The following is a 22,668-nucleotide window of genomic DNA, read 5'->3' on the forward strand; positions in this document are numbered from 1 at the left end:
CCATGCTAAATTGCCCGTAGTGTTAGGTAAGGGGTAAATGTAGGGGTATGGGTGGGTTGCGCTTCGGCGAGGCGGTGTGGACTTGTTGGGCCGAAGGGCCTGTTTCCACACTGTAAGTAATCTAATCTAATTATCTTGTGCAGGACCTGATTGAATTCCTTTTCAAAATCCAAATATATTATGTCTACTGCTTCCCGCTTATCTATCCTGCTTGCAACCTCCTTAATGAACTCTAATAAAATTCTCAGGCCTGATTTTCCCTTTCATGAAGCCATGCTGAATCTGCATGATTATACAAAAGGTTTCTAAATGCTCTGCTATCACATCCTTAATAATACGCTGTAACGTTATGCTAATAACACATGTTAAGCTAACTGGCCTACAGTTACTTGTTTTTGTCTACCTCCCAACTAGAATAAGGATGTTAAATTAGCGTTTACCAATCCCCTGGAGTTCTTCCACAATCTTAGAATCCTTGGAAGATTACTACCCGCCCTCTGGTATTATGCAGTGAAAAAGAGCTAATTAATAATTTTCTTCTGAAAGAAACTTGGCAAAAAGTGACCATATGATATAGTATATTCCATTAAGTTTGAAAATCTGAAACTTAAATCTAATCATGAATTTACAAAGATGGGAGGCGTACATTTGCGTGAATTGGACAAAATGCATTATAAGGTCTGATAGTAAATAGAGAATGGCTATTGATTAAAAGAATTTTTTTTATAAGCAAGTTAAAGATAATGGAAAATCAAAGGAAGAGTGTTGTAAAGTCACCAAAAGCAGGTTAAGTCAGAGGATTGGGATAATGTTAGTATTCAGCAAAGAAGAATGAAGAAATGATTAAAGTAAAGTAAATAAATATGGACATAAGATAGGAAGTAATGTACAAATTAATTGTCAGAGCTTCTATAGCTTTGTGAACAGGAAATGCCCATCAAAGGCAAATATGTGTCCATTACAAGTAGAGACAGGAGAATTTACAATGGGAAATTGAGAAATGGCAGAGAAACAAAATAATTATGTTGTGTCCATTTTCATGGAAGAAATTACAGGAAAATGGCCTTGAAATAATTGAAATCCAAGGGCCTAGTGAGAGTGAGGACCTGAAGGAAATCAATCTTAATAAAGAAGCGGCATTTTGATGGGACTGAAAGTTGACAAATCCCCAATGCCTTTCACTTCAGTGTTGAAAGAGATTTATTTAATGGGTTCTTTGGTTTTTCAAAATTCTATTAATTCTGAAGGTTGTAAATATAACCCCATTTTAAGAAAGGCAGGAGAGAAAATTAGAAACTGCATACCTGCGTGACACCTGTGGTAAGGAAAATATTAAAGTATATTGCGCAGAATGTGATTACTGGATGTTTAGAAAATCATTGCCTGATTGGACAGAGGTAACATGAATTTATGAAAGGAAAATCATTATTAACCAACCTAAATATGTTAATTGAGGATTTTACTCATGGAGTCGTTAAAAGCAACCAGTGGATATCGTGAGTTTGCAGTTTTGCTGATAAGATCTGACGCAAGAGATGCATAAACAAAATGAAAGTACATGGGACTGGGAGCTAATATACAAGAATGGATTGAGGATTGGTTAATGAGCAAAAAAGAAGGGAGTAGGAATAATTGGATGATTTTCAGGTTGGCAGGCTGTGACCAATGCAGTATCATTAAGATCCCTGTTTGGATCCTTGCTGTACAGAATCTATCTCAGAAGACCAAAGACAATTGTGGGTTCGTTGCAGGAGAATTTACAATGGGCAATATGGAAATAGCAGAGAAGCTAAATTATTACTTTATATCTACCTTCATGAAGGAGGCTACAAGAAAGCTCCTAAGATCAAAGGGCCTAGTGAGAGCAAGGAACTGATAGAAATGAGAAATTTGGATGCAGGAGTGCAGTTGTTGAGGAGCTGTAACTCCAGTAACTCCAGCACATGGAGGATGAAACCATTTGAGTTGAATACTGCAGCTTCTGTGGAATCTGTGCTCAGTCCCAGCTACTGTAATTGGGTTGATTCTGAAGCGTGGGGATTTTAAATCTGCTGGTTTCAACTTGTGAATTACTACTGACAGAAGATTTCCACTTTGATCAACTCTCTCTCAGCCTCCAATTATCACAAACCCCAACAGCCAACAAAACAAATTTATAGAGATCCTATCCAATCCTTGCAGGGAACTCAAACCCAGAGTGATGGGGTCTTTCATGTGTTGAAAATGCTGTGCCATTCTAAATTCAATTCCCTCTTTGTGTTTTCCAGCGGGGGTTATAATTGTGGGAAACCTAAATAGCCTCAGCCGGACCAGCACTGCCATTCCTGCTGATTCGCATCAAATTGGGGCAACAGTGGGGATTGTCATCCTGCTCCTGATTGTCCTCTTCCTCCTGGTGCTCTTCATAATGTATCGCCGAAAACAACAGGGAAAGGAAGCTAACATGGCAGCCGTCACCTACTCTCCCGCTCTGAGAGTCATGAATGCGGATTACTCTATTTCAGGTAAGTAACTTCCTGCACCAAGTTCCAAATACCAGTCAATATTATGTTCATTATGGCAAACAAAAATGTTATTCTGCAGGCAACTGTAATTGGCTCCTCAAACCTAATCCACCCGCCATTTAATAAGATTATGACTGATGTCTTAATCTCCCTGCCTTGGTTCCCCAAAGCCTTTATACCCAACGATAATATATTAATGAGAGCAAAATACTGTGGATGCTAGAAATCTGAAAGAAACACAGACAATGTTGGAGATACTCAGCAGCTCTGACAGCATTCATGGATAGAGAAACAGAGTTAATATTTCAAATCCAATATGACTCTTGCTCAGTTCAGTTCTATCCAGACCCCTCATGACTTGGAAAACGTCTGTCATATCTCTTCTTACCCTTTATATATGCATACATGTATACAGTACATCCAGGTTGTTGTGTTCCTCAACCCCATTAATTATGGCTCCCCTTATTTTGTATTGTCTACACACAATTTCTCTACAAAATCATCACCTCACACTTCTCTGCACTGAACATTAATTGCCCCCTCCTGTCATACTCATTTGGAATTTTGCACTGTCTTCATCACAGTTTGTAGTGCTTCCATGTTTTATATCATCTGCATACTTTGAAATTGTCCCCTGCACACCAAGAGCTAGATCACTAATATATCAACAAAAGCAAGGATCCTTATACTGATCCCTGGAGAACTCCAATACATGCCTATCTCCAACCTGAAAAATATCTATTGTTCTGTTTCCTATCACTCAGTCAATAATGTATTAATTATCCAAATTATTCTGATGCAGTATAATGTGTGGCACTGTTTTTTGAAATTCCATGTACTACATATCAAAGACATTACCCTTATTAACCCTAACTATGAAATCTTGTGAAACACAATTTCGTCTTTAGAAATCCATGCTGGTTGTTTCTATATAATCTATCCTTTTTAACTAAAGTGATTTTACTGATTGCATTTAACTTTCACCAGCTGCCACAGTAGGATTTGTACGCATGTCCCCAGAGCATTAGCCTGGCCCTCTGGATTCTTAGTCCAGTGACAATATCCATACACCATGATCTTTCACCCTGAGCAAAGGGACAGAGGAGGCCATTCAGCCCTTCAAATCTATTCTGCCATTCATTGAAAGTATGGCTGATATGTGACCTGCTATGACTTGCTTTTGTCACAACCTGCTATTTTCTTTGAGTAACAAGCAGCAAAAGTAACAAGCTCAGATTTAAATGAACACTTTATCTAACAACAATTGTAAGGAGAGTGCTAAACTTCTACCACCCTGCGTGTGTGAGACCGTTTCCTAATTTTGCTGCTGAAAGGTCAGACTGTAATTATTAAATTATGATCTTGGATTCAAAAAGCAGTGAAAATAGTTAATAAAAGTGAAAACAAAAAGTGCTGGAAATATTGAGCAGTGTCTATAGAGTGAGAGGAAAACAAAGTTAAATTTCAGGTCCAATGTATACTTTTGGCTGACTCAGCGGTTGTGAGCAGAATTTTCCAAGTCTCATTGACTGTTTTTTCTACAGAAAATATGCAACAAGGTAATGCTGGGAATGCAAACAGCCATTATTTCTCCAACCCAAGCTACCATACCTTAGCACAATGTGGGAGCCCCCCTCACACCAACAACTGTCAACGGAATGGGTCTGGAAAGGTAAGATATATTGACAAATGACCTAATTTATAATAATTGCAGTTTTTGTCAAAAGTGTGTGTCAGTTACTAGCAGTTGTCACAGTCAACAACAATTAGCCTCAGAAATTAGATCAATTTAGGCTTTGCAGCCTCAAAGGAACTTTAATAATAGAACAACAGATTACATGCTACACCGAATTACATAGGATTTATATGGGAAGAGTCCAGGAATTAATTGTTAGTTCGACCAAAGAACCAGCACAAGCATGATAGACTAAGTGGCCTCCATTTGTCCTTATCATTCCATGAATTACAGCACAAGCAGGCCAGTCACCCCAACTGGTCTATGTTAGTGTCTATACACCATATGAACCTCCTCCTACTTCCCTTCATCCCATCCTATCAGGATAACCTCCTAGTCCTTATTCTCTCATGTGCTAATCCACCTTTCCTTGAATATATTTGTGGACATTCAGTTCAGCACCTCAAACTGGTAGTGTTTTCCACATTCTAATCACGTTCTAGGTAAAGACATTTCTCTTACATTCTTTATTCATATTAATGGTTCCTGCTGTTGATCTTACCAATGTAAGATACTCCTGTTATCATAAAGTAGGTATGGGATCCCTGATTTGCTGTGAACAATGTCGGAGTTGATCAATGGCAGAAATGTGAAGAGATTTACGGTGGCTGCAGCCAACAGAAATTTAGGAAGTTTATGTCATAAATTTATACCAAAGTTTTCCCATAAACCTGAAGCTGATTGCACAGTGGGGAACTTTGGCAGTCAATGAGAGCTCTCGTTGGAAAACCACGAGCCCCAAGTTTTTTTCCATTCATTAGGCAAGTTATATTTGCTTTGGTTATATTGATTTATTTTCCATATTCTGTGAACATTTATGTAACTATCCACAGCAGAACCAGATACGACTTACAAACCTGTAATCCTTATCATTAAAAAATTGCAAATGGGGAGAATCTAAAATTAGGTCTTGCAGACCCCAAATAATTGGGCTGTGACCATTTTTGGTAGGTTGTTCCATTGTTGAATTGTCATTGGGAGAACAGATTGTTGATACACTGACTTGGAAACAAATAGTTTTTGTAATTGTGTGAATAATTCCATCAAGTTATTGTTTTCCTTGAAATTTGTCTACATTTTAAAAAAATTCTATTTCTGTTCTACCTCACTCAAAAGGTAATATAGTTTTTAGATGTGATGGAGAGTGTATTATTGGGAAACATGGCATATCTCAATTGTGTAGAAGAAGCTGAACAGACCAGTTGTTTGTTATCTGTCCAGTATAGTTCATATTCAATTGGTGGAATATCAAGATCTGTGGACCCAACATTTTCTGACCAACACCGCTGCTTCTACTGAAAGTGTCTAATCTGGGAATCAACGCATGATTACCTTGGTGAACAGGGAAAATATCTAGACCAATAAAGATCAGCAGGAAATAAAAGTTCCAAAATAATTTTTAACTGTAATTACTTTGTTTTGGAAGTGTCTTCAGGTTCATAAATCTCAATTGATACCAACAGAAAACACACCTCACTTACTGCATTTAAAGTAACTCTCAGTGCAGTGAGATGGTTTCGAAATGCTAGCACCTTAACCTTGGTGTCAGCTGTGTCTCAGTGAGTTATAGTCTCTCCCCTGGTTGTGGGTTCAGGAATCACTTCAGAGACCAGAGCACAGAACTCCAGGCTGACAGTCCCAGTGCAGTGCACGGGAGTGCTGTACTGTTGGAGGAACCATCATTTGGATACCTTGTCAAAACTGAGTCTTTGATTTTGATTTGATTTATTATTGTCACATGTTTTGCGTGCTGTCCGGGCAAATCATACTTTACATAGCTACAAAGGGTAATAGAATAGAATGCGGAGTATGGAGTTACAATTAAAGAGAAAAATCAACTCTAATGTATGAGAGGTCTGTGCAAAATTCTGAAAACAGTATGATCTTAAAAGATACCACAGCGTACTTTGAAGCAAAGCAGAGGGTTTTTCTGCAGATCTGGGTCATATTTATCCTTTATTAACATCACTTAAAACACATAATCTGGTCATCATTATATTGCTGTTGTTGGAGCTTTCTGTGCACAACTTGCCTGCTGCATTTCCCATAAGAGTAATCAAGCTTCAAAAGTACCTTATTGATTGTCAAGCATGCTGGGATATACTGAAAAGCACAATATCAATTTACATTTTTCACTTCTTTCTTTTAATAAATGCTAACAAGCTCCCAATATCTTCAAAGAATCTGTGTATGGTGGGATGCTAGTTGCAACTAATTGCCTGGGTAGAAGGGATCTTCCCATTTGAATCCAACATCAAATGACCTATTCATATAAAACCACAAGCTCAACAAAAGTGGCAAATAGACATGTGGTCTGTGTGGCTTTTGAAACTGTAACTTAGCAGTGAACACTATAAAAATAAGTTCTTCTGGAGACCTACTATAATGACTTATTTCCAAATTAACAGGCAAAAAACAATCAACTTTTCGTAAACATCAAAAATCTCAAGAGTCAAGGAAAGCACGGTTCCATTTTGGACTACACAGCAACACTGCCTGCAGATTGGAAGCAAGGTGGCTACCCGAATGATTTAGGTATTCCATTCTCTAACTGTGTGTGTGCGTGTGTGTATGGGTGGAGTTTATTAATGGGATCAAGTTACGCAGGTGGTGATATCTGACTTTCTCCACCTGCTGTGGGTAGCCTTTGGCTTAACCGGTTGCTCTACCCAAATGTCACCCCAACAGGTTTGACTTCATTTGGTGGGAAGACACAGAGCTGGGTGTTGTCAAGACCAGGTGACTCCAACCCCTGACCCCAGAAGATTAAGATGGGAGGTTGGATCCAATCCTTGACCACAGGGGTTGTATGGGAGTCTTAAAGCTTGGGAATCCAGACAGTAGCACGCCTGCTCCTCTTAGCCCACAGGCAATGCTGTAAGGAACTTACCTTTTCCCCAAAGCTGCCTGCACCTCCTGTTTCCTGAGTACATCCCTTAATGGCCTGGATGTAAGTTTAACATACTGCCCCTTTGATCTGAACTCCGAGCACTAGAGAATGTAATTTCTCTTTATCTACACTAACAACTTCTTTAATCATGTTAAACACCTCAGCTGGATCACCTTTTAATTGTCTATACTCAATGGCATACAAGCCTAGCCTGAGTAACCTGTCCTTTTAAGTTTTTCCTTTCATATATAGTTATACAGCCTGAAACACACATTTCAGTCCAACCCATTCACATCAGCCAGACATCCCAATCTGACCTAGTCCCATCTGCATGCATTTGGCCCATATCGCTCTAAACCCTTCTTTAATGCAATGCCCAGAACTAAATGCAGTTACTCCAGATGATCCATATTTGTCTTTCTCAGTTGCTAAACTATAATTAGTCAGAAGCTTACTGTGCTGTTATTTACTTATAGGTGGTGCTTTTGGTATTGACCGAGGTTATGTTGGAAAATCACTTAAAGGTATCATTTTAAACAGCTTCTCTCTTCTCAAAATCATTTTTCTCTTCTCAGACTTTTCACCTCCTTTCAATACAGTTTTGGGAAATTCTCCTGAGCATGGGAGAGAGAACACCACCAGAGGTGGTGACTAGGCTTTGGGGAGGCAAGAGCTGAGTGACTTGCTGCATAATCCATGACCTCTGACCTGCTCTTGTAGCTACAGTATTTATATGCCTGGTTTGGTTCAGTTTATGTTCAATGATAACCTCCAGGATGTCGATAGTGGGTGATGATTATACTGGAGAAAATCAACAGGAGATGGCTAGATTTTCTGTTGTTGTTGAAGATGACCCTTTCCTGGCCTGAAAGCTACTTGCCATTTACTGTCACTCATTAGCAAATATCCCCACTTCTGACCTTATGATGGATGGAAGGTCAATGATGAAGGTGAATGGAGCTGAGAAGCATCCTGAGAAGCATCTATGGTGACTTCGAACAATCACAACCAGCTTCCTTTGTGCTAGCTATGACTTCAATTCGTGGAGAGTTTCCCTCTATTTCCAGTAGCTCAATGTTTGTTCTGTGGATCCTTAAGGTGCTACCTTGATGTCAAGGGCAGTCACTCTCACCTCACCTTGCTGTTTAAACTCTTTTGAACATATTTGAATCAAGGCTATATTGAGGTCAGGATTTAAGCAGTCCTGGCAGAGCTCAAACTGAACTTCACTGTGCAGGTTATTGCTGAGCACATGCTGCTTGATAGCACTGTTGACACACCTTCCATCACTTTGCTGCCAATTGAATACAGACTGAAGTGGCAGTTATTGGTCTAGTTGGATTTCTTCTGCTTTTTGCAGCCAGGACATACCTGGGAAATTTTGCACATTGCTGGGTAGATACCTGTGTTGTAGCTGCACCAAACAGCCTGGCTAGGGCACAAGTTTTCAATACGAAGCTGTTATGTGAATCTGTCAAAGTTAATATTCTTTGTGTGCGACAAGGTATAGGCAAGTTACAGATGAAAGGAGGTATTAAAGAGGAGGAGGGGGATAAAGGAAGGAAAAGTAAAGAAGGGATAGAAGCATGAGGAGGAGATGGATTTGAGAGGTGGAGAGATCAAAGGGAGGAATTTAAGAGATGGTGGAATATAAGGGAGGGTAGGCTGTACAGGATGTAGAAGTTTAAGAGGAGGAGTTTGCATTCCATTTGTGAACATTCAAATTTAATTATGGCCATTAGATGTAATCTTAGCACAAAAGCAAATGACTGCACATGTTGAAAATCTGAAATATAAACAAAATGCTGGAAATGCTCAGCAAGTCAAACAGCATCTGTGGGAAAAAAAAGAGTTAACATTTCGGGTGGAGATGACCCTTGTCATCTAGTCAATGACCCGGAATACTAACTCAGTTTCTCTCCATGAATGTTGTTTCATCTGATGTGATGTATTCTTAATGTCAGTCAGCTTTTTGATTCTGATGAATGATTAATGTTTGAACATTTTTCAGATCTGGTGAAGAATTCGGGCTGTAGTGCCAGCACCTGCTCACTCAACAGCACTGAAAACCCATATGCCACCATCAAAGACCCTCCAGTTTTTACATCTAAAAACTCAGAGTGTGGTTATGTTGAGATGAAGTCCCCAGCTCGCAGGGACTCGCCTTATGCTGAGATTGGCAATTCCACTTCAGCCAATAAAAACGTCTATGAAGTTGGTAGGTTTGGGGTAATCATCATTATTTTATAACAACTTCGTTAATATGTCTAACAATTAAGTACATTTATTGTTGTTTTAAAATAAGCATTAATCTTAAGACTGCAGAGAGAGCAACACACTGTCCTATTTGTCAACAATCATGAGTAAAGAACTGTCTGGCAATTGTGAACAATGCCTATTCACATAATCTCTCCTTGAATATATGAATGTTCCTATATGAGTGAAACGTTTTATTCCAAACTATTTAAAACAAGCTTTCGGTGATTGCTGAGCTTACCTCTGTTGGACATTTTAAGACTGTCAGTGAGCAAACTGATTGGCGAACATGCACAAACATTAGAGGTGCTTTCTGGTCACTATCATTTCCCTATGTCTGCAGGTTCATCCTCCACCAATGATAATAATAGTGGTCATCACTGTTAAAGCATAAGATCTGTAAACATACCACTGAAACCAATTCTACCTTCCTTAGCTGTTCTGCCTTCCAACTGGTAATGTAAAAATATGTGCATGTTCTTATTGTTGGGTGGGATGCCAAAACCCGGAACTGCAAAACCACATCACATCTGCTGAAAGGAGACAGACAGGTACTGAGAGCTGTATTGCTCTGGGAAAATGTAAAAGCGTAAAAGGAAATGACCAGGTGCTTTGCAATGGCAAAAACAACATAAAGATTCTTCAACATTGTATAACACATTAAAATACCCAAAGGTAGTTCAAAGAAGCATTATCAAACAAACTGTGACCCCAAATCCATAAGTAGATATTAGGACAGATGACCAAATGTTTAATCAGAAAAGGTAAGATTCCAAAAGCATCATAAAAAGAGAGATGGGGGACAGATGTGGGCAGGGAATTCCAGAGCTTAGGGCCTATGGACACCTATAAGGAGCAACCAAATTCAGATTTATTTTTAAGATGGTGGTTTTCTGTGATGTTTGATTCTCTGATTCTACATTCAGATTCTTGTAAAGTTGGAGACTCTCAAATGCAGAAGACTAATGATTCTGTGACAGATCTTTCAAAGATAAGTCAGTTAGTCTCACTTTCCTATCTCCTTGTATTTTGTTGTCTTGCCAAGTATCCCACTCTCGTCGCTGTTATTTTGGTGGGTGGCACGGTGGCACAGTGGTTAGCACTTCTGCCTCACAGCGCCAGAGACCTGGGTACAATTCCCGCCTCAAGCGACTGACTGTGTGGAGTTTGCACGTTCTCCCCGTGTCTGCATGGGTTTCCTCCAGGTGCTCCGGTTTCCTCCCACAGTCCAAAGATGTGCAGGTCAGGAGAATTGGCCAAGCTAAATTGCCCGTAGTGTTAGGTAAGGGGTAAATGTAGGGGTATGGGTGGGTTGCACTTCGGCGGGTCGGTGTGGACTTGTTGGGCCGAAGGGCCTGTTTCCACACTGTAATGTAATCTAATCTTTATGTAATTCCTTTTTGAAATCTGCCATCTAGTTTGTAATCATCACCTTTCCATGCAGTGCATTCCAAATCTTAACCACTGTGTATGAAAAAAGATTTTCCTCAAGTCACATCTTTTGTCAATTACTTTAAATCTGTGCTTTTAATTATCAACCCGTTGAACATTGGAAACAACTTCTCTTTATTGAAACACAACATGATTTCAAATACTGTTATTAAATCGCTTCCTGACGTCTGTTCTGAGGAGGATGGTGTGAATTTCTACAATGTAGCATGTATGCTGAGGATAAGGTTGAATATACATGGTGACTAACTATGATATTCTTGTATTGTAGAACCAACAGTAAGTGTCGGCCAAGGAACATACTGCAACAACGCACCTTTAGGTCAGGATCCCTACGATCTGCCCAAGAACAGCCACATTCCATGTCATTATGACTTGCTTCCGGTCCGAAATAGTCCTTCGCCGTCACAGAACACAGATGACAATGAATGAGTGAAATGGCATCAATTTACTGTTGGCAAATAGTCGAGGTTACACACCTCTGTCGGGGTTTATCAGAAGAATACTGACCAATGTCTTGCCACCTCTTCTGGCTCGTGTTTAGATGATGATTTAACTCCAGAGCTCAGCTGAAGTGCAGATGGTGAGCAGGGAAACATTGGAGACAGCTAGACCACAAAAAAGGACTCCCCCGCTTTTTAAAATGTCTTTCTTACTTTTCATAATTTTGAGGTGTCTGAGATTTTTTGAGGACTGAGATTAAATTGGTGTCTGCTTTACAGACATGTAGAATTATTTGGGCATTTGAGGCTAAGAGTTATACCCTGGTACTCACATAGTGAAAATAAAATGTCAGTGAAAAATTTATTTGTCCAACATTTTCTAGAAAGAAGATCCATCTCATTCCTAATTGCTACAAGTATTTCTTTTGAAACAAATCATTCCATGTATGCATTACTAACATTTAATGTAACATATTACGGATAATTTCTCCAATAGGTCACTTAGGAATATTTTAGTTCTTTATATTTTTCCTGGAACTTGGCTCAACTGAGGAAAACTTGAAGAAAACAATCAAATGACACTGCATGATCTTAAGCAAGGCGCAATTAATTGCTGAATCCTTGAATTCAGAAATTAAAACACGCATTTTTCATGTATTAATGAAAGGGAGATTTCCATTGCATTGTAGCCAGACCCATATGTCTTTGAATCTGTGTAGCCGCAGCCATTCACTGTTCCTATCTGCGCGCTATTTGTAAAATAAGCCAATGCTGTGCTTAAGCTGGTCTTTTGTGCATCAGAAATAAGTTTGTAAAGATAGCTGTGAGTTTGCTCTTTCAGTAGCTGCCTGTGTTTTCAATACATGTTTCTCATGATCTTTGCTCTTATTTTTACATTTAATTCTGTGTTCAGATTAATATTTCTGTATATTGATTTTATCGTTAATTGAGAGTATTACATTTTGTTTGTTGTTATGAACTTGCCTCAGCTTCCTGAGCCAGTATTATTAGTCTGGTTAATGTATAATAAGTTGTACATAGATGTAAAACCAGGTTAAACCAACTGACAAGTGGTAACTTGTTTAATGGACTTAAACTGTACAGTGGAATATCCTGCTCCATTAGTAAACATTAACTTTTAAGTGCTGTTGCACTGTAGCCATATATTGCATTGTGACATTAAATGTACTATCCCACAAAAGACGATTGCCTTTACCTGACTGATAACATTTTTGTTACGTTATTTATGTTTTTTTCTCAACCAGTTTATACCATACATAAAATTGAAGTATTATACTCTTATTCACTTATCCCAAACAAAAACTAGCACTAAATCTTTTTCATCCATCCTCTGCTCTTTAAGTGTTACATCTGATACTTTTTATGTATAGTGTGTCTGCCATCAGCTTTCCAATAAAATTTACTTTTGAAAGAGTACTCAATCTGTGTCTGTAAGTACAATAATCTTATCCATTTCACTTATTTTTATAAAATATACAGGTCATTTGTGATTTAATAAGATGGTGGAACAGGCTTAAGGCTTCACATGATCTGATTTTGAACTTAATAACACCTAAGCTCCAAGACAGTGCATTGTCAGCTGCTGCACAGTGAGCTTCACTTTCATCTCAAAGTCAGATGTTTATTCATTTCAAAGTTTATTGAATTAAAAATCATACGACACCATGTTATAGCCCAACAGGTTTAATTGGAAGCACTAGCTTTCGGAACACTGCTCCTTCATCAGGTGGTTGTGTACAGCTCCAAATCAAAGCCCATTGACTAATCTTTGCGAAAATCCAGGGAAGCACTAGTCATTTCAGGAGGTCCTACCACAGTATTTCAAAAGGTCTTGTGAAGGGGACTATCATGTCTGCAGGAGGTGGGGGAAGAGATAAGGTGTAGATGGGAAGGGGGTCATGGGGGAGGGTGGTTTGTGCATGGTGAGATTGGGGATGGGGGCACAGTGAGATTATTTATTACCACAACTGGCATGGTCACTTCAAATACCAGGGGCTGGAGGGGTAAGGTTGGCAGGTGCAGGGTCATGTAGATGGATTGGATGGGGACTGGATATGTATTCATGGAAGGGGGCATGGATGTTTGGTACTGAGTGGCATGTTCAGGTGGACATTGCAAGTCACGGGCTGAGGAGCCTTCACTATGGCCTTGCCTTACGCAAGACATTAAAAGAGCAAAATGGAGAAAAAAGTGGCTATGTCCCCACTTGGAAAGGGCAGGGTAAATGTCTTGATTCTGTTCGCCGAGCTGGAAATTTGTGTTGCAGACGTTTCGTCTCCTGTCTAGGTGACATCCTCAGTGCTTGGGAGCCTCCTGTGAAGTGCTTCTGTGATATTTCCTCTGGCATTTATAGTGGTTTGTCTCTGCCGCTTCCAGTTGTCAGTTCCAGCTGTCCGTTGCAGTGGTTGGTATATTGGGTCCAGGTTGATGTGCTTATTGATTGAATCTGTGGATGAATGCCATGCCTCGAAGAATTCCCTGGCTGTTCTCCGTTTGGCTTCTCCTATAATAGTCGTGTTGTCCCAGTCGAACTCATGTTGCTTGTCATCTGCGTGTGTGGCTACTAAGGATAGCTGGTTGTGTCGTTTCGTGGCTAGTTGGTGTTCATGGATGCGGATCGTTAGCCGTCTTCCTGTTTGTCCTATGTAGTGTTTTGTGCAGTCCTTGCATGGGATTTTGTACACGACATTGGTTTTGCTCATGCTGGGTATCGGGTCCTTCGTTCTGATGAGTTGTCTGAGAGTGACTGTTGGTTTGTGTGCTGTTATGAGTCCTAGTGGTCGCAGTAGTCTGGCTGTCAGTTCGGAAATGCTCTTGATGTATGGTAGTGTGGCTAGTCCTTTGGGTTGCGGCATGTCCTCGTTCCGTTGTCTTTCCCTTAGGCATCTGTTGATGAAATTGCGCAGGTATCCGTTTTTGGCAAATACATTGTATAGATGTTCTTCTTCCTCTTTTTGCAGTTCTGGTGTACTGCAGTGTGTTGTGGCCCTTTTGAACAGTGTCTTGATGCAACTTCTTTTTTGTGTGTTGGGGTGGTTGCTTTCGTAGTTCAGGACTTGGTCTGTGTGTGTGGCTTTCCTGTATACCTTTGTGGTGAATTCTCCGTTCAGTGTTCTCTGTACTATCACGTCTAGGAATGGGAGCTGGTTGTCCTTTTCTTCCTCTCTAGTGAATCGGATTCCTGTGAGTGTGGCATTGATGATCCGGTGTGTGTTCTCTATTTCTGTGTTTTTAATGATTACAAAGGTGTCATCCACGTATCTGACCCAGAGTTTGAGTTGAATTTGCGGTAAGACTGTTTGTTCTAACCTTTGCATTACCGCTTCTGCTATGAGTCCAGAGATGGGTGAGCCCATGGGTGTGCCATTGATTTGTTCATATATTTGGTTGTTGAATGCGAAGTGTGTTGTGAGGCACAGGTCCAGTAGTTTGAGTATGTTGTCTGTTCTGTATGTCCAGCAGGTTGGCTATTGTTTCTCTGGTTAGGGTTTTGTCGATAGAGGTGAACAGTGCCGTTACATCGAATGAGACCATGGATTCTTCCTTGTCTATGTGTATATTTCTGATGATGTCCAAGAATTCCTGTGCTGATTGTATAGAGTGTCTGGATCCACTGATCAGGTGTTTCAGTTTCTGCTGTAGTTCTTTATATGGACAGCTGGAACTGACAACCGGAAGCGGCAGAGACAAACCACTATAAATGCCAGAGGAAATATCACAGAAGCACTTCACAAGAGGCTCCCAAGCACTGAGGATGTCACCTAGACAGGGGACGAAACGTCTGCAACACAAATTCCCAGCTCGGCGAACAGAACCACAACAACGAGCACCCGAGCTACAAATCTCCTCACACACTTTGTACATGTTTTGACTTGTGTGGGGAGGCGCAGGGAACACTGATGTGTGGGTTTTTTAAAGAGAAATGACAATGGAAACAGAACCACATATAGAACAGAACATGGACTTTCGCAGTCCTTGTTCACTAGCCATCCTCATACATGCCCCCTGTTTGTTGTACCTCCCTGCTGCATACATCACTGGTTAACACTTATGGACACAGAGTTGGGTGATTGTACATGGAAGAGAAGGATGTAAGCAGCTCTGTGGGGGCCTTGCTCCTCTGGGGTCCAGAATGTGCAACAGGTTTTCAGCACAGACCTCAATTCATGGAAGTTCATGGAAGCTGTGGCCATGAAGTGATATCTCATAATGTAATAATGATTAAACAATTAGGGACAAACAACTAGATGTAAAGTGAGATCAGTAACACTTATTTAAAGAGCAAAATGATATATATGGTGACAATGCACTATCAAAATGCTGTATATAGATCTACCTCCTCTCTCTTCACATCTTTGTGTACTCCCTCATTCTTCAGCTAAAGTGGAGTAAGCCTGCTTGGTAATAGAGCCCCACATATGCTGAGGGAAGAGTAAAGTTGATCCTCCTCAGCATGAACCTCCAAAGGTCAGAGGGGCACAGGCAGGGAGCAAGTGGAGGACTCAGGTACCTGAGAGGAACATTCTGAGGTTGTTGCATGTGGTTCTTCTTCCTGGTATCTCCTGGCACTGCCCTGTCTCCTGGTGAGGAGGGACCAACTGCTACTCACATCTGAGTCACCATTCCCTGCCACTATGCCTTTTTGGTCCTACGGCCTAATGGTGTGTAGGTATGTGTGCGTGCCTCTCTGGCAGCCATTGAGGGGATCGGATCTAGCTCTCCTTGGAAGCTGCTATCCTGTTCATGGAAGGAGCCAGACAGTGACAATACTTACTGTGCTGCTGCAGATAATGATGGCCATTGTGTCACATATGACTGAATACAACTCCTAATCCACCCCTGCTCATATGGATGAAGTTCTTGATTGCTGACACCATAGGGTCCTCTCCTGCCTGGGGCTGTGCAAGTGCCCAGTCCAGAAGTCCTCCAGGTGCCAATGGCCTGAGCCATTTCTTCCTTGCCAGCTGTAGAGCTGCCACAGTGAGGTGCTCAGCAGATTGCACTCCCATATTCTCTAAGCATAACATTCCCATTGAGGTATCAGTATCTGAACTGGTTGGCAGTGCAGGAGGCAGACTTACTGGTGTTTACTCTGTGGTCTCCATCCTTTTGTCCTCAGAGCTAGCTTCTGGAGGAGTCAATCATCTCATTAGGGCTGCTGACAGTAACTGCAATACAGAAGAGAGTAAAGTCTTCATGGCCATTGGTTAGAAGGGGTATATGCAATGAATTACACTGACAGGGATTAATATGAGTAGCAATGCAATGAGCTGACTTGGTTGGCAGGACATGGATGTCTCAGCATCCCTGCAGGAGTTGTCCCAGTATTTTCCTGTAAGGACCAGGATTCTTTTCTCCCTGGGGGTGAAACCCTTAATGTCGGGCACCCTTCTACGGCCTCTCTCTGCCCTGTCTTCTCATGTAATGAGGGATTGAGTGAGATAAAAGTAGGTAGCACAGCTGTTAGACCTGATGCAGCTGAGCAAAAGATGGATTGATATCCCGAGGTAGTGAGGAGGCAGCATTGAGGTCATATAGGGATTGGGAATTTGGGGGCAGTAATTGCAGGTGGGAGCATGTGAGAGAAGTTGTTGTAAGTTAGAGTGGTAGGGCATGAACCTTGTGGGTGCAGTAGCAAAGATCGAATGAAAACCGAGACAAGAGTGAGGCACGTAACCCTGGTGCCACGGAGGAGGATCTTGACCCTTTTACAACACTGCGGGCTGTCCCTCCACAATTTCAAGATGGCCTGTTTGCAACCTTGGGCCATGCAGAAGAGGACCTGGCAAGAAGACGGCCCTCCCCAGAAATCCCCTCAACCAGGAATCCCTCTGCATCCTTTCAGATATTTGTGGTGCCATCCTCCCTTTCTCTGGCATGTTCAGAATCTGTCTGTGACTGAGCAGGGCAGCCATTCAAAGGTGATGTGGGCTCAAGGGAAGACAGTCTTTCAGCAGATATCTGCTGATTGGCAAGTTGTAAGATGGGGCCAGAAACGGACATGATGGACGCTTATGGCACTAGGCAGTTAGTTAAAAGCAACTGGTTTGGAAAGACAAAAAAATTCAATAGGCCTTGCAGCAAAAAAATCCCTCAAAAAATACTCAACACAACTCAGATTTAGCCATTGAAATGCAATGGGAAGTGTTTAGTGTTTTATCATGCTGCTTTACTCATATAGGAATTAGGTTGTCATGTTGAGGTTGTTCAGGAAGTTGGTGAGGCCTGTTTTGGAGTACTGTGTCCAATTCTGGTTGCCCAGTTATAGGAAGGATATTATTTAGCTAGAGGGGATTCAGAAGAATTTTACCAAGATGTTGCTGGGATGGTTTGAGTTATAAAAAAGGCTGGATTTTTCCCTGGAGTGTAAGAGGTTGAGAGGTGATATGTAGAGTATAGATAGGGTTAATGGTTGGTGTCTTTTCCATAGGATGGGGGATTTCAAGTTCAGGGGACACATTTTTAAGGTGAGAGAGGGAGATTTAAAAAAGATGAGGGGCAAAGTTTTTACACAGATGTGGCTTACGTGTGGAATAAACTTCCTGAGGAAGTGATGGGTGCGGGCACAGTTACATTTAGACATTGAGATAAGTATCATAGAATCCCGAAAGTGTGGAAACAGGTCCTTTGGCCCAACAAGTCCACACTGACACTCCAAACAGTAACCCACCCAGCCCCATTCCTCTACCCTATTACTCTACATTTACCCAAACTAATGCACCTAACCTACACATCCCTGAACACTTTGGGCAATTAAGCCTGGCCAATTAACCTAACCTTGGGCAGCACGGTGGGTCAGTGGTTCCGGGTTCAATTCCTGTCTTGAGCAACTGTGTGTGGAATTTGCATGTTCTCCCTGTGTCAGGATGGGTTTTCTCTGGGTGCTCTGGTTTCTTCCCACAGTCCTAGGATGTACAGGTTAGGTGAACTGGCTGTGCTGAATTGCCCATAATGTTCAGGGATGCGTAAGTTGGGTGCATCGGTTTGGGGTGGATGTGGAGTAGTGGGGGAATGAGTCTGGGTGGATTGTTCTCCAGAGGGTCAGTGTGGAGTTGTTGAGTCGAAGGACCTGTTTCCACATTGTAGAGATTTTACGAAGTACACAAATAGGAAACGATTGGAGGTATTTGGGCCAGGAGCAGGCAGGAGGGTCTAGTCTAGTTTGGAATTATGCTCGGCATGATTTGCTTAGACCAAAGGGTCTGTTTCTGTGCTGTATGACTCTATGATTCAGGTGTTGTTGCTACACAGTAGCATAATCAGTGTGATGGTTGGTAGATTCTAATCTTAGAATATCTATCACTTTTCAATAAATTGCATGACTAACTCAGAATATACCTCCCAGGAATAGGACATTCAGTCCAATCTGTCATTATTGATCTTCATCGTGTACTCGAGCCTTCTCTCATCCTTCATCATCAGCATAAATCTTCAAATAAAAGCCAAGCACAGCAACTACTGGAAACAAAAAGTGCTGGAGAAACTCAGCAAGTCTGGCAGCATCTGTGGAGAGAGAAATGGAATTAACGTTTCAAGATAAACATGAAGAAGAGTCATTTCTAACTCAAAGTATTTCCTTGTTTCTGTCTCAACAGATGTTGCTAGACCTACTGAGTTTCTCCAGTACTTTCTGTACTATAGCATAAATCTTGTATTCTTTTCTCCAAGATCTGTTTATCAAGGTTCCCCCCGCATCCAGATTATGCATTTCATCTCTCCATGGTATTGGTCGCCAGTCTCTCAAAATGCCTGAATTCTCTATTGGATTCCTTGGTGATTGTCTTAAATTGTGGGTCCCTAGTTTTGCTCTTTCCCACAAGTAAAACATTCTCTCTGTATCCATTCTCATGAAAATCTTTCATTATTTTAAAGATCTTCCTGTTAGAGCATCCCTTAACCTTCTATTTTTCAGCCTGTTCACTCATCCTAATAGATATAAGTGTTGAATTCTGTTTTTATGAGATGATGTTTCATAGATCCCTCAAAGTTGCCACCTAAGTTGATAGGGTTGTTAAGAAGATGTATAGTGTGTAGACTTTCATTAGCGGGGGATTGAGTTTAAGATCTGTGAGGTTATGCTGCAGCTCTATAGAGTTCTGGTTGGACCACACTTGAAATATTGTATTCAGTTTTGGTCGCGTCATTAAAGGAAGGATTTGGAAGATTTAGAGAGGGTGGAGAGGAGATTTACCAGGATGCTACCTGGACGGGAAGGCATGTCTTATGAAGAAAGGTTGAGGGAACTAGGGCTTTTCTCATTGGAGCGAAAAGGGGTGAGAGGTGACTTGATAGAGGTGTACAAGCTGATGAGAGGCATAGATAGAGTGAATAGTCAGATCCTTTTTTGCAAGAGCAGAAATGGCTATCACAAGAGGACATAATTTTAAGGTGATTGGGGGAAGATTCAGAGGAGATGTCAAAGGTCGGTTCTTTACGCAGAGGGTGGTGGGTGTGTGGAATGATTGCCAGTGGTGGTAGTAGAGTCAGATACATGAGGGACATTTAAGCAACTCTTGAACAGGCACATGGATGATAGTAAATTGAAGGGTATGTAGATTAGTTTGAACTTAGAGTAGGATAAAAGGTTAACATAACATCAAGGTCCAAAGGTCCTGTACTGTGCTATTCTGTTCTATGTTCTATGTTTCACATGAAGCAAAGAAGTTCTATAGAAACAGAATCATCACTGCCAACTCATAACTTCAAGTCTGCAATCCCGATATAAAGCATGAAGTCTAATATAAATAAGGATACCTCCAGTTGACTACTACCTACTGCCTTGCCTCTGTATTCGTCCACGTTGAACAACACTTGGAAGCAGCACCGAGTACAGCAAGGGTACAGAATATCTATTGGATGGGGGGTATCAATGCCCCTTACTAAGAGTGGCTCGGTAGCTCCATTAATGATCAAGTCCTGAAAATAATATTTTCCAGAATGAGACAGCAGTGGTTTAGAAAATCGAGGGAAAAGGCAAAATGCTTGCCATTTTGGAAGGGAAATTGAGTATAAGGATAGACAAGTTATGCTACAGTTTTATAGAGCTTTAGTTAGGCCACGCTTGAAATATTGTGTACAGTTCTGGTCACTACACTACCAGAAGGATGTGGACGCTTCAGAAGGGCACAGAAAAGGTTTACTGGGATGTTGCTTGGTATGGGAGGTTTTAGGAGAAAGTGAGGACTGCAGATGCTGGAGATCAGAGCTGAAAATGTGTTGCTCGAAAAGCACAGCAGGTCAGGCAACATCCAAGGAGCAGGAGAATCGACGTTTCGGGCATGAGCCCTTCTTCAGGAATGAAGGTCCATGGGAGATTTTAGCTATAGACTGGGTTTGCTTTAATTGGGATGCCGGAGGTTGAGGGGGCGACCTGACAGAAGTTTATAAGATTGTGATTGGCATGGATAGAATGGAAAGTATGAGGCTTTTTCTCAGGGTGGGAGGGTCAATTACGAGGGGACACAGGTTCAAGGTGCATGGGGGAAGTTTAAAAGAATGTGCAAAGCATGTTTTTCACACAAAGGGTGGTGAGTGCCTGGGTTGCCAGAGAAGGTGATGGAAGCAGACACAATAGCAGCATTCAAGAAGCACCTGGACGAATGAGAAGAAATAGTGGGATATGGATCATAGATTCATAGAATCCCTACAGTGTGGAAACAAGCCATTCAGCCCAATCAGCCGACACTGACCCTCCGAAGAGCATCCCACCGAGACCTAGCACCCCCACTCTATCCCAACAACCCTGCACCTCCCATGGCTAATCCACCTATCCTATACATCCCCTAGACGGCCAAACCATCCTACCTGCACATCTTTGAATTGTGGACGGAAACCAGGGCACCCAGAGGAAACCCACACAGACATGGGGAGAATGTGCAAACTCCACACAGTCGCCCCAGGCTGAAATTGTAACCGGGTCCCTGTGAGGCAGCAGTATTAACACTGAGCAACCATGCTGCCCATTTTTCTTTCTTAAAAGTTTTCTTCCCCAAAATAAGCAAAGATAGTTTTAATATGGAAGGGCAAAATGTGTTGGCCCAGGCTTGGAGGGCTGAAGGGCCTGTTTCTGTGTTGTATTGTTCCTTACTCTTCTTTGTTCTTTGACCTCATCTTCACCAATCTACAGATGCATCTTTACATGACAGCATTGGTAGGAGTGTTAACTGTACAGTCGTTGTGGAATTGAAGATCTGTCTTCATATGGAAGATACTCTCCATTGTGTTGTGTAGTATTATTACTAAACTTGATAGATCAGGTTCAGCACAGATCTAGAAGCTCAAACTAGGCATACATGAGATGTTGTGGGCCATCAGAAGAATGTCATGATTTGGAGACGCTGGTGTTGTAATGGGGTGTACAAAGTTAAAAATCATACAACACCAGGTTATAGTCCACAGGTTTGTTTGGAAACACTACCTTTCTGAGCGCTGTTCCTTCATCGGATGGTTGAAGGAGCGGCACTCCAAAAGCTGGTGCTTCCAAATAAACCTGGTGGACTGTAACCTGGTGTTGTGTGATTTTTAATGTTGTCCACTCCAGTCCAACACCGGCACCTCCAAGTCATGACTATTAAACTATAGGAACAACTCCTGTTCAATGAGGAATTTGAGATAGTATGTTAGGTGCAGCACAAACTCAAAAATGATGTTCCAACCTAGTGAAACCACAACACAGGACTATACACCTGCCAATACAAGCAACATGCAATAATACATAGCTACAATATCTTAGAATCGATGGATCAGATCAAGGATTTGCACTCCTGTCACATCCTATTGGAAAGGTTGTGGACAATTAAGCTATTAATGAAAGGAGTTGCCTCCATAAACATTCCCATCCTGAGTGAATATGGAGTCCAGGACATTAACAAGGCTGAAGCATTTACACACAAATGCAACCAGCTGTGTCAACTGTATAATCTCATTCCCTTCAGAGATTGCCAGTGTCACACCATGAACGTAGGCAAACTGTTCCAGGACAGTTGTAATGCTGGCATGTACTAAACAATGTGGAAAATTGTCCAGGTATGACCTGTCCATGTCCAATGGTGTCAGTGAGAGTGGGGGGATGTCAGTAAGGGTGGGGGATGTCAACAGGTGTGAATGAGTGTGGGGGTGGGGGGGACAATCTGTCAGTGAGGTCGTGGGTGTGCATGTCAGTGAGAATGGAGGAGGGAGTCAGTGAGTGAGAGGGTCAATCAGTGTCAGTGAGTACGTGTGGGGAGACAGAGAGAGAGGTCAAGGTGGATCAGTGTTATTGTGGGGTCCACCTGTCGTGGGTGAGCGTGTTGCCCGTTTAAGAGGCTTCCCTGGGACGTGGCAGCTGATGATGCACGCGCCGCTGACGTGGCCGCTGACGTTACCGTGGCG

The 22,668-nt window shown here is 41.6% G+C and overlaps 1 protein-coding gene across 1 annotated transcript in view; it reads left to right on the forward strand.

The window, feature by feature from the left end:
• megf10 (multiple EGF-like-domains 10) overlaps positions 1-12,714 on the forward strand; it is a 190,112-nt gene extending 177,398 nt beyond the window's left edge. Inside the window, exons 20-25 of the mRNA XM_087995653.1 lie at positions 2,268-2,504; positions 4,049-4,176; positions 6,648-6,774; positions 7,606-7,653; positions 9,141-9,347; positions 11,106-12,714. Of these exons, the coding sequence (XP_087851779.1) occupies positions 2,268-2,504; positions 4,049-4,176; positions 6,648-6,774; positions 7,606-7,653; positions 9,141-9,347; positions 11,106-11,266 (908 nt within the window). The 3' untranslated portion in view covers positions 11,267-12,714. The remainder of the gene's footprint in view (positions 1-2,267; positions 2,505-4,048; positions 4,177-6,647; positions 6,775-7,605; positions 7,654-9,140; positions 9,348-11,105) is intronic.
• The last annotated feature ends 9,954 nt before the right edge of the window (positions 12,715-22,668 follow it).

Source organism: Chiloscyllium plagiosum, unplaced genomic scaffold, assembly GCF_037043375.1.
Source record: "Chiloscyllium plagiosum isolate Xiang-an unplaced genomic scaffold, Cpla_swu_hap1 HiC_scaffold_2, whole genome shotgun sequence".
In the NCBI taxonomy this organism is placed as follows: Eukaryota; Metazoa; Chordata; class Chondrichthyes; order Orectolobiformes; family Hemiscylliidae; genus Chiloscyllium; species Chiloscyllium plagiosum.